We start from the raw sequence: 12450 nt of genomic DNA, 5'->3' as shown, positions 1-12450 counted from the left end.
AGGACTGCAGAAATCTTGTCAGGGTCGGGCCGAATTCCATCTTTGCTAACAACGTGTCCTAAGACCTTGATAGATTTGCAACTAAAGAGCATTTTTTAGTGTTTATTTGGAGACCGGCACCGGCAAGGCACGTCAAAACTTGATCCAATCATTCTAGGTGTTCAGGAAATGTTGACAAAAAGATGACAATGTCGTCCAGGTAGCAAAGGCAACTTTTCCATTTCAGGCTCCGCAGCACGGTGTACATCATGCGCTCAAAAGTCGCGGGCGCATTGCAGAGCTTGAAAGGCATCACATTAAATTTGTATAGCCCATCGGGGGTTGCGAACGCTGTTTTTTTCTTATCGTCTTCATGCATGGGAATCTGCCAGTACCCAGAACGCAAGTCGATGCTTGAAAAGAATTCTGCACCTTGTAGAAAATCAAGGGCCTCGTCAATGCGTGGCATAGGGTACACGTCCTTGCACGTGATTTTATCGAGTGCCCGATAGTTTACGCAATAACGCACAGAGCCATCCTTTTTTGTGGATCAAAACAATAGGAGACAACCAAGGGCTAGATGACAGACAGATGACTTCCCGTTTAAGCATGTCAGCAACGTTTTATTCTATAATCTTCCTTTCAGCTAGAGACACGTGATAGAGTTGGCGGTGTACGATACAGTACAAAACGCGGAAGGGCGAATAATGTTCCCCTGGGCAGCAATTAACGTGGGACCATCGGAAGATGTCATCACTTTCTTTAGATGTTCTCACAAATCAGCACGTATAACAGACAATGTCGCACCCGTGTCCACCAAAGCGTCGACACGCACTCCTTGCACTTCCACAGAAACCATGTTACACGGACCTGATGGAGGAATTTCAGTTCTAATTCCGAATGCAGTTTTTTCTCCACAAACTGCATCATTGAGTTTTCCGTATGACTATCAGAGGAGAATGAGGTGGGCCGAAGTGGAGAAGTAGAACGGCGGAAGGGCAAAGGGTCGACAGGTGTCTCGTGTTTCGGCTGGTCCGCAGCATTCAATGCTGGAGGAGATGGAGACCGGTGCAGAGAAGACGAATAACGCCGACTTTGTCAAGAGGCCCCACTAGACAAATCCCATTCGCGCATGTTGTTACGATGCTCATCTTGCTGGCGCTTTTGGCAGAAACGAGTTATGTGGCCACGATAGCGGCAGTAATAGCAGACAGGGTGGGATGAGCGCTAGGGTGGGGAGTAGAAGGCAATCGGGGCACATAGAAATAGCACGGTGAGGTGAGCCGAAGAATGGTCAGGGGGCATCGAACGGTAGTTCACTAGGGGGAGTGGCAGCAACCGACGCGTAAGATGGTAGCGGCAATGTTGTGTGTACATCGCTGGGAGGCACGGCAGTAACTTGAGCTTAGAGGGATATGGGGCAAGAAGCATGTGGCTGTACTGGCGCAGGGCCGGTGAGGGATGTAAAATCCTCACTGATGATGTCACGGTGAAGGATGTGTGACGCGGTGAAGGATGCGTGAAGCCCATAGACCGCAATTCTTCGCGTATAATGTCCTGGATGAGATCACGCAGGTGGTCATGAGACGTAAAGTAGTGGTCGCCAATGTCCAGTTAGAGACGAACAGAGTGTAGCGCATCAAGGTGCTGGCATGTCGCGACGACATCAGTGATGGTAGCTAGGTATTGCACAGCGAGGGCATTAAAAGCAACAGGTCCAATGCCTTTCAAAATGTGGTGTACTTTGTCCGATTCCAGCATGAATGAATCGACACGCCGGCAGTGTGCGAGGACATTCTCGATGTAGGAAGTGTATGATTTGCCGGGATGTTGTCGGCGAGTATTGAGGGTCCTCTTTGCAACGGCGAATCATATGGTAGGTGTCCCAAAAAGGTGTCGCAGCTGCTGCTGGAAGGTTGCCCAGTCGGGTAAGTCCCTGACGTGGTTGAAATACCGTGTCTTCGCGACTCCGGTCAGACAAAAAGGGATGTAACGCAGTTTGGCGGCCTCGTCCTACCGATTGGCGGCCTCGTCCTACCGATTGGCGACCCTTACTCGGTCATATATAGTAATCAAGCCAGTCTTCTACGTCTTCTCCACGAAGACTGGTTATAAAAACAGGAGGGGCGGCTTGCGGCGGTGCGTGGTTGATGACATCAACGCCGGCAGGCTCGACCTGCGACATGCTGCTGGACAGTGGGTGCAAGCGGCGGCCTGAAAGAAGCTCCAGGTAGTAGAGCGGGCTGCAAGAGGATAGAGGACCGAAAATCCACCTCCATCACGTGTGACATCTTGGTTGCGACAGCGTTTACTCGAGGGAAGATCTCGCAATACCAACGGGCAGAGTCTGCACACAGACGATGATGGTGACACAGAGTGGCCATGAGGACAAAGAGAGAAGCGAATGATGGTGATCATGATTATGCAGGGACGAGAACGATGTAAATAACGAACGCCCACAATATAACTGTATACATGTATATTACACATTTACGACAACTATCAGATACAGAACAAAGGTACCTGTCCCTTAGATATGACTTCATCATGTCATGAGCTTATCAACTATGCACTAAAAGAAGGAAAACCCGCCGTGGATCTACCGATCCGAGCAACTCCCTCGCCGGTGCTAAAGATGACCTTGATGGAGTGACCCGTGCAAGTGACATTTTGCATCACCTCCACGTAGTGGACCAGCGCGGCTGTGGCAGACAGGGCATAGTACCTGCGTGATTTCGTCAATTCGTGCCAGCCATTAAAAAATGTGCAAGTACATAACTTTCAGAACTCACCGAGAGTGACAGTACTTTACCCCAATCAATCACAAAGAAAAGTTATGGAGGTAACAATAGCTACAAGTCAGTTCTCAGGAATAGGTTCTAAGCTACAGGTGTTTTTGTAAAGCCCACACTTTGTTTCCACTCTATCCCGGTTGTGCGTTGATGGTGGAATCTCTACTCCTCTTGGCCGAAACAAAAAGAGCAGAATGGCAAATACAGATGTCACTTACACTTTGCCTTTCATTAATTTTTAAACCATGTTTAAGTAACAGAAAAGTGTTATGGTTGCCCAGTTTGCAACCACAGTAGCTAAGTGCAACGTTAAGTGTGAATGCCAAAGAAAAGAAAAACACACACACACCCACACAAAACACACCCAGCCCACTGATATTTATACGATTTGGTCTACATGTGCACTTTCAGCTCATTTTGGCATTAGGGAGAAGGTGCGACGTAATGTTCACGCATATCAAAATGTAACCTTGCATGAAATCATACCTGGAAGCTCATGAAGGCTGGTCATACAAATGTCGGCATTTGATTTGGAAAAATAGGTATGCTTCCGATGCCAACTAAGCCATAGTTCTTGCTACTGCCTACTACTTTTCTCCTGAAGTTGTGGTTAGCACGGCTGCTTGGCAGTTGAAAGCAATGGAACAGCTGAAGAAGCACAACCAGCACAGTTTGTGAATGCTAACTGGTTTACGAGTTTTAGCCTTGACATTTATTTTAAAGACTGTCTTCTTCTAGTCCTAAATAACATTAACAGCATGAAAAAAAGGAATCATTACAGTCACTTGTATGAAAACAACTAGAAGAGCAAAAATACAGCACAGTTCTCACGTGCTGACTCACTTATTGACGACTTCGGTCTCCACCGAGCTGTACTCAGGAACACAAAGCTGCCGGACGTACTGGATGCCCAGGTTCTCATTAAAGAGCTTGCGTGGTAGTCTGGTGATGGTAGTGGATGGCATGAACTGCTTCAGATAGCTTACGAGCTGGGGCATTGAGTTGGCCTCGAATAGTGTCTTGGGAAGGAGAATCTGGAGGTGAGAGAGGGTGATATTGCAACGTGGAAGAATGCGAACAAGAATGTCTTGGAAGAGTGGAAGGAAATTCGGAAGGAAGGAAGATTGAAGTTGACTGAAGATGACACTAGATTTCTCACTAATGATGTCCCGCTTCGCTCGCATTACGCGACATATGGATCATCTCTCACTAGGGTTATACAACTTCTGGACAGCCACATGACTTCTGGCGACACACATTTAGGCTGTATTAGCACAGCTGGGTCAACACTTCACTTTTAGTAAGGAATATCGTGAACAACCTCATACCACATCACACAAAGGGTGTGAAATAAGACACTGAAGATTCTGTCCAAGAAGAAAAAAAAAAACAATACAATAAAAAATTGTCGGACTTCAGTGATTTTACTGTGTTTGTCCTCATATGTCACAACAGTGACATGCTTTCAGTACAAACAATGCCAACACAAGCAAGCTATATAATGTATAATCGTTGCAGGAAAATACCTGTGGCATATTATCATTATAAATGTGTTGTGTGACTGCACACTCTAAATCCAAAACAGAATGCAAGTGTTCAGAAGAAGATGGATGCTTGAAGAAATGAGAACATGAGAATATACAAGGTGTTGCTGGACCAGATGTTTCGACGAGTCCGCTTGTCGAAACGCCAGCTCCAGCGACACCTTGTGTTCTCAAATTCTCACCTACACACGCTAAAGACATTCTATGCCCCAAAGCTCATAGATTGCTTTTATAATGAATGATAGCAGCCAGGAGTCAAACCCGTAACATTTAACTAATCATATTATGGTTCATGAGACACAGTATCAGGCTTTCAGAGCATGCATCATTAAGAACAAAGTGACATGGCCGAATGACCATTCCGTTCAGTACAATACCTCGTGGGGATCGAGCACTTTAAGCTTCACGAGGGTGTTGTTGTACATCTTGTTGTCCGGGAACTGTGCCAAGACCAACTCTGGATTCCTGATGTCGAACGATGCCATGCCGATCTCGCCTCTGGCCTGTCCGCGTCCCTCGACGAGCGCTGAAAGTGTCGCAGAGCCACACATTTGAGCGAGATGATTGTTAATATTCATAATAGTTAAAAAAAAAAACGCCAGGTCTGCGCAATGCCTACAACAAAGTCACAGCGAAAGCTGAATGAGTGGCCTTTCGAGACCCCATTGTAAACTTTCTTGAATTGACTACTGCAAGTACAGATGCAGAGTACCTACTATGCCATGAATTATAATTTTGTAATGTAGAGAAGTAACCTCCATGCCATTAATCATTACTCGGCAGGGAAGCTGGGTACCTGCTACACATTTGCAAGGCATTGTGAGCACTCAGATGATGCTGTGACTGATGACAATGAAGAATAATAGCCGAGCTCTTTGTAATGCGTGGGATGCTTTAAATCGCCCGCTCGTGGCCCAATTCACATCTTGTGAAGCTTGCTGTCATTTTACACTTTCACTCCACTATTGACATGGTTTCTTGCAAGGCATACTGCCTGTATATGACCTTTTGTCAAGAGTTTTTCAAGCACTGGCATGCCTCTGTGATGGAATACTCGACTGCCAGGCCTGGGCTCGAATACCCCTCGATCCTAGACCGTATTTTCTCATGTTGTATGACATCAGGTACGGACATTACTGGCAGACAACAATGCCTCCAAAATTGACTGTTATGATCTCATCACAAGTTCAGCTGAAAAATGAAGTAAATGCACAACTATGAGGCTGGCTGCTGTTGACACAGGCAGTAGAGGCAAGAAAAGGGACAAAAAATGGAGATTAAGCATTCTGTGTGTTTGTGCACACATCAGCCACGACAAGACAAGGGCTCACCGACAACCATGGATTTGGAGAGCGGGTCCGTGCTGGCTGTGCCGGGCGTTGGCCTGTGCCTGGCAGCCGAAGACGAGTTTGTGGTTCGCCCATTGTAGAGGGGGCGTCTCGGCGGTGCAGGTGTAACCAGGGCTGCACGAGAACCACTTTGGAAACAAAGGAAATGTGTGATTGAAGGCAGAACCTAGACAGAGCTAGACAGTGATATGGGATGGCTGGACAGGTTAGTTGGTTTAGGTTTGTGTTCGAGCGAGTCTTGCAGCAAGCCAACTCAGACTTAAAAGGTAAACAAAGGAAGACAGGAAAATATTGCAATAGGATGGAAAGGTGGGCAAGTTGGTAATTCATGATTGTTCTGCGAACTGGTAGCACGGGAGGAACAAAGACACGAAGCAAAGAAGAGGCACACAGCAGGAGCGCTCATGCTTTGTGCATCCTCGTTGCTTTCTGTCTGTGTTCCTCCCGCGCTCCCAGTTCGCTGAACAGATAGGAAAGTACTTAGCTAACAACTGTAAACTTGGGTATATTTGAGTGTGGTGAAATGTACATTTTATAAAGATGGGAATAGAAAAGAGAAGAAAGATGGTACTTCACTTAACTTCTCCCTTTTCTATTTCCATTTTCATAAAATATATCTTGCACTGCAATCAAGCATACCTAAGGAGTCTAAGCACCAACTTGTCCAAGAGAAGCCCTGGAACTGTAAACTTTTAATAAACGAAAAGAGTGTATATATAGTAACTTGTGAGCTTATTGAATTATCCTGTACCAAGCAAAGGATAGGAAAGTGGGCATTAGTCAAGCCACAATAATATTGCACAAAAAGGGCTTTGGCTACTATGTCACTTAACATATCGGCGCTGTGACTGCCATATTTTGCTGTGTACAGAAGTGACAGGAAAGTACATTTGCAGCATCTCAGTGTTTCTGTTGTAGCAACTTTGTGCCGACGTGATAGGAAAATAATTTTTAAGAATGGTGTTGTACCATAATAACACAGTTGCCGGTCCTACATTGAGCTTGCAATGCAACGATGCCATTTGAAGCCATCTGTACCAGGCCATCATGACAGCAAGTCAATAGCCGATGAGTTAAAAGGGTACACCCTCCAGAGTTGCATGCAGGTTTTGCATTGTGACCCAGAAACTTGAATGAAGTGAGCAAGTCTCAATAGAAAAAAGACACATGGTGCTTCAAGACTGCACAACTATTTTGAAATGACAGACATGCCAAACATCCAACAGGTTCATGGAGACTTGTTTTTGACAGGTTATGCACTCTCGTCAAGATGTGTACTACTATTAATAAAAATAATTAAAAAACCTGCTCAGGCAAGATCTATATTCCCTAAAATTCCTGTGTTACCAATACTTCGAATGGTTTGTGTATCGCAACCACTCCATCGAAAATTCCAAGTAAGTAGCTTCGGGAAGCACATCATACCGAAAACAAACAAACAAACAAACAAACCAAACAAACAAGCCAATACGAAGGCTTGGGCAATGAAAGGCATGATTATCTGGGTCCTCACGTGAACATTGGTTGATAACCTTATTAATGTGTCAGCTGTACAAAGATGCTCAGGCAAATGTAACCACAAGAACATGCAGGGCCACAAACAAATGCTTTCACAGAGAGAGCAAATGATAGGTACCGTTACAATACTTCATCGAATGCGATTGCTAAACACAGCAAAGAAGACGACGGAAACTGGACGTTTCTGCAAGCACTTAAAAGGAAATTGAAAGGAATTGTACCCCGTCAAATGCAGTCTCAACGCTGTTCAGCCTGTCAAAGCACTTCGGGCTTGCTCCGATGCTTCAGGTATCTTTGCGCGAAATCACGATGAAGCGGTGCAGGCGCGCGACACCAACAACAGTCTACCCCGCACACCTGACGAACCCCAGAGATAGCTGCACAAAGATCCCAAATCCGAAAACAGCGTGTCTGAGGAAGTCTTAAAAATGGCGGCAAGTTTGAAACTTCCTTTCATGTGTTGCTCGCTAGTCCACAAAACGCATTGTGCGCCACATCGATACTTTTCATTAAACAAGGCTATCAATTGATAACGCACAATAAGAGAGTCCCGTCACTACACATAAAGAAGTAAGGGGTCTAAACCCACACTGCTACCCACAGTTTCTCAAAGTGGTCGCGCAGTAAATCGGATGAATAGTCAGAATAGGTGGATGAATGTGTCAGGCTGTGCATTTAGATCGGGCGGCGGCTCACGCCACCTAGCCCTAAAGTTAAATACTAATTACGTAGGTGTTCGTCGCGCCACCTCACGCTTTTCTGCCACGGCAACCTCAATATATGTGAAGAGGTCAGAGGTCATAGCATGTCATAGATTACAACATTTAATGAAGATGTTGCCCAACAAAGAAACAAAAATTCTCTGAGGCCGTAGACAATGACTTAGTAACGTTAGTTGTAAACAATGATGGTTGAACCATCACAGCACCCGATTTTGTATTAGCATAAAACTCTACGCGCGAGGGTGGCCTTTAAGATTAGCTTTGGCAGCGTGCCGCACTAGCGAATGTAATCTCGAAGGCCATGCTCGAGGCCCTCCAGCGATGTGCGTGACTTTGACGCTTTCACGCTTTTCATGGTATTTTGTCTCAGCGTGAAATTACATTTATTGAATTTGCGTAATTAACATCTCGCGCTTTGTTCTCATGAAGGCTCGTGTCGACATGTTCCACAATGCGCATATGTTTTGGGACACTTATGCTTACACAAAATGTATTAAAGGTCGTGTGCTGCTGCGAAAGCCAGTGCTTCATCACGCTTCAGACAAGCTTGAGTAGGTCGCAGTGTTTCGTGGCTACTGAGGCATCATCTGAGTGCCGCAGACTACATTACTAAAATCTATACACAAATAAGAAGAACACCTGAATAGTGACTTCCAGAAAACTCACCCGCTCCTGCTGCTGGTGTCAAATATTGAGTTCAAGTTCAGGGACGAAGACGAGGGTGTGACATTGGGAACCTTTGTGTATGGAGGCCTTCCTGGAGCTGTGATGCTGTTTGCGCTCATGACTGAACTTTATGAAACGAGTTACAGCAAGCGCCTCTCACATCGACCATCGACACAGACAAGGAGAAGAAAAAATGGCGTCGTCAAAACGCACTGTCGTCTGCTACGTCCCGGCCGAGGGTGAGTGGCATTCAATAAAAAATGTGCCATAATTCAGCATAAAAGTTATTAGCGAGGACAAATATCTATATTTTGTAAAGACTTGCTAGAAACAAAATCATTTTTATGTGGTGAACTGACCGCGTCACCATGCGACCAAAACAAGCCTTCAAGATTACCATCTGCTCAATACTCTCAAAGGCTGTGCTAATTCAACGACTCCTCTAGAAGATGCCTGCCGCATGAAAAAAAAAAAACAGCTGCCAAACCCCTTTTCTCCTTTATTTTAGAATGTTCTCAGTTGCTAGCGTCACTTGTGGCGGACGGTGCAACAACGCAACACTTTGCATAGCCTCCAAAACAGTAATGCACAGTTGCAGGTCTCGAATAACTTTCGACTGCCGCGCCCCTATGGGCCGCAGATGAAGAACGCTTAGCTGGTACCGCCCGCTGCGTGATAATGAATGGATGGATGGATATGGCTGTACCCTTTAGATCGGGCGGCGGCCAGCGCCACCAAGCCGCAATACCTAATGAACCAAAAACCATATTTATTTATTTTTTCTTAAAAAGTGAGTTTGAGGATTCGTACTTTGCAGTGAAGAGTTCAATTCTCACTCGTGCCTCGACTTTAGCCACCAATCAGATAACCTCCTTCTAGTTAAGTCTACCCGCTTAAAGTCTATTTTGCCCTCCCGGTCCCTAAACCCCAGTGCTTTGAAAAACGCAGCGCCATCATCCTGAACTATAGGGTGAAGCCCTTTACAGAACATTATCAAGTGTTCGGCAGTTTCTTCTTCCTCTCCACACGCACTGCATACTGTGTCTACCCTTCGTATTTGGCCCGATATGTCTTGGTTCGCAGTACTCCCGTCCGGGCCTCAAACAGTAGAGAACTACCCCGAGTATTATCATAGATCCTTTCCCTGGCAATTTCCTGCTTAAAGGTTCGATAGGTCTCTAGTGCGGACTTCTTAATCATGCCCATTCTCCACATGTCAGTCTCAGTTTCCTCCACTTTCTTCTTAACCGATAGTTCTTTTTGGTCTGGCCACCTGCTGTTTTCCAAGTATTTACCAGTCAACTTCCTGGTTCGCTTCCTCCATTTCGTATCGACATTCTTCATGTACAAGTAGCTGAAAACCTTCCTAGCCCAACGCTCTTCCCCCATTTCTCTCAATCGTTTCTCAAATTTTATCTTGCTGCTAGCTTCCCTGCCCTCAAATGATGTCCATCCCATATCACCTTGTACTCCCTGATTTGGTGTATTCCCGTGAGCTCCTAAAGCAAGCCTACCTATTCCCCGTTGCTTAATTTCTAATCTTGCTTGAACTTCTGATCTCATGCACAAGACCGCATTGCCGAACGTCAGCCCAGGAACCATGACCCCTTTTCATATTCCTCTCACAACATCATACCTATTGTAATTCCACAGTGCCCTACTTTTCATGACTGCTGCATTCCTGTTACTTTTAGTCGTCACGTATATTTCGTGTTCCCTCAGATACTCGGTCCCATTGCTTATCCATACGCCAAGATATTTGTATTTATGTGTTATCTCTAGCGTGACCTCCTGTATTCTAAGCTCACTACCTTCGTTGTCATTGAAAATCATGACTGCTGATTTTTCCTTACTGAATCTAAAATCTAACATATCTCCCTCATTACCGCAGATGTCCATCAATCTCTGCAAATCTTCCTTGTTGTTGGCCATTAGCACTATATCATCTGCGTACATTAATGCTGGTAGTGCCTGATCAATAAGTTTTCCTTTTTTGACTAAAGAGAGGTTGAAGCCCAGCCCACTTCCCTCTAATTTTGCTTCTAATCCTTGTAGGTACATCATGAATATTAAGGGTGACAGGGGGCACCCCTGCCTAAGCCCCCGTTTTACCTCTGCAGGCTTGGATACCTGTTTTTCCCACTTTATAACTACCTTGTTACCTTTATAGATACCCTTTAAAAGATTAGTGACTACATGTTCCACGCCTAGTGTGTCCAGTATTCCCCCCAATTCCTCTTGAACCACGCTATCATACGCTCCCTTGATATCCAAAAATGCTAGCCACAGAGGCCTGTGTTCCTTTTCTGCTATTTCGATGCACTGCGTCAGTGAGAACAGATTGTCTTCCAACCTCCTGTGTTTCCGAAACCCATTCTGCAGTTCCCCCAGCACACCCTAATCATCTATCCACGCCTGCAGTCTTTCCTTTATAATCTGCATCGCCAGCCTGTAGACCACTGATGTCACTGTTATAGGACGGTAGTTGTTTATGTCATCTTTGTCCCCCTTTTCTTTATGAATCATGCTCATCCTGCTAAGTTTCCATCCATCAGGGACTTCAACCATCTATTATTATTTTGCTCACTGCCTCTCTCAAAGCTTGCTTAGACTTCGGACCTAATGTCTTTATCAGCATAATTGGAATGCCGTCTGGGCCTGTTGATGTACTACTCTCAAAGCCTGCTTAGACTTCGGACCTAATGTGTTTATCAGCCTAATTAGAATGCCATCTGGGCCTGTTGATGTACTACTAGGGACCCTTTTCTCAGCCCTTTCCCACTCTTGTTGTGAAAATGGAGCCATTGCACCACTTGATTCGTCCTTGTCTATTGTGATGCATAAAGTACTTTGTTGAAATTTTTCTGTCACCCTTGTTCTTATATATTCAATAGCTTCGTCCCCTTCTAGCCTAGCACCTTGGGCTGCAGTTATAAAACTCTGCTCTAGGCTCGTCTCATTTTTTAGGGAGTTTAGATGGTTCCAAAATTTCGCAGCTGCCTTTCTATCTTTTTTATGTACTTCTGCCAGCCACTGAGCTCCCTTCCTTCTAATCTTTTCATTGATCAGAAGGGATGCATCCCTTCTACAGCTTAGAAAGGTTGCCCATTTTCTTTCAACTTCATCTGTCGGTTCACCCCGCTGCTTAGCATGTCTGTGTTCCCTAGAGGCTTCCTGACGTTTTGCTATGGCTCTCTTAACTTCCTCATCCCACCAACTTTTGGGTTTGTGTCTTCTTTTCCGGGGTGACTTCTCACGCGTCTTAGCAAGCTCTAACTCAAAGAGTCTAATTAGATTCGTGTATGTCCACACTGTCTTATTATCCTCCGTGATTACTTTCTCAATTTGTTTAGTGGCTATTTCAATTTGCATTTCTCAATAAAAATTTTCCTGTAGTTGCTCATCTTGTCTCCTTCCAACTTTCACTGCTCTTCCAAAACTTAGCTTGATACGTTTGTGATCGCTACCCAGACTTCTGGAGCCCCCTTCATCTATGTGCATTCCCCTGAGCTTATCATACATCCTATGTGACATCAGTGCATAATATATCGTCGACTGAAGCCTTCCTACCTCCCATGTTATTTGCCCTTCGCACTTCTCGGTACTGTTGCAAATGATCAAATCAAGCCTTTCACACATACCCATGATCATTTTGCCTGTCGGGTCGGTATACCCATCTATATCTTCTATGTGCGCATTCATGTCTCCTAGTATAATTATCTCGCACTCTCTTCCTAACTCCTGAATGTCCTTTGATATACACTCTACCATTGCCTGGTTTTCCTCTCTGGCCTTTGCTCCCGTCCACAAGTACACGAAACCAAGGAGTGTCATTTGACCTGCCACTTTCCCTTTTAGCCATAAATGTTCCTTGCACTCC

The 12450-nt window shown here is 45.2% G+C and overlaps 1 protein-coding gene across 4 annotated transcripts in view; it reads right to left on the bottom strand.

Annotated features, from left to right (window-relative positions):
• LOC119164963 (mutS protein homolog 4) overlaps positions 1-8778 on the bottom strand; it is a 31508-nt gene extending 22730 nt beyond the window's left edge. For 3 of the 4 annotated variants that reach the window (XR_012886046.1, XM_075873408.1, XM_075873409.1), the window contains exons 1-5: positions 8571-8778; positions 5647-5792; positions 4693-4841; positions 3615-3805; positions 2583-2704 (exon numbers count right to left, since the gene is read on the bottom strand). Coding sequence is in view for 3 of the 4 variants with exons in the window: in XM_075873408.1 (XP_075729523.1) it covers positions 2583-2704; positions 3615-3805; positions 4693-4841; positions 5647-5792; positions 8571-8689 (727 nt within the window). In the remaining variant the exon portion in view is untranslated. Of the gene's footprint in view, positions 1-2582; positions 2705-3614; positions 3806-4692; positions 4842-5646; positions 5793-7403; positions 7883-8570 lie in introns of those variants that run through there. The other variant, XM_075873410.1, reaches the window with a different exon arrangement.
• Between the last annotated feature and the right edge of the window lie 3672 nt (positions 8779-12450).

This window comes from Rhipicephalus microplus, chromosome 9 (assembly GCF_043290135.1).
Source record: "Rhipicephalus microplus isolate Deutch F79 chromosome 9, USDA_Rmic, whole genome shotgun sequence".
NCBI classification, from domain to species: domain Eukaryota; kingdom Metazoa; phylum Arthropoda; class Arachnida; order Ixodida; family Ixodidae; genus Rhipicephalus; species Rhipicephalus microplus.
The sequence above is the reverse complement of the archived record's forward strand: the minus strand, read 5'-3'. Positions and strand labels throughout refer to the sequence as shown.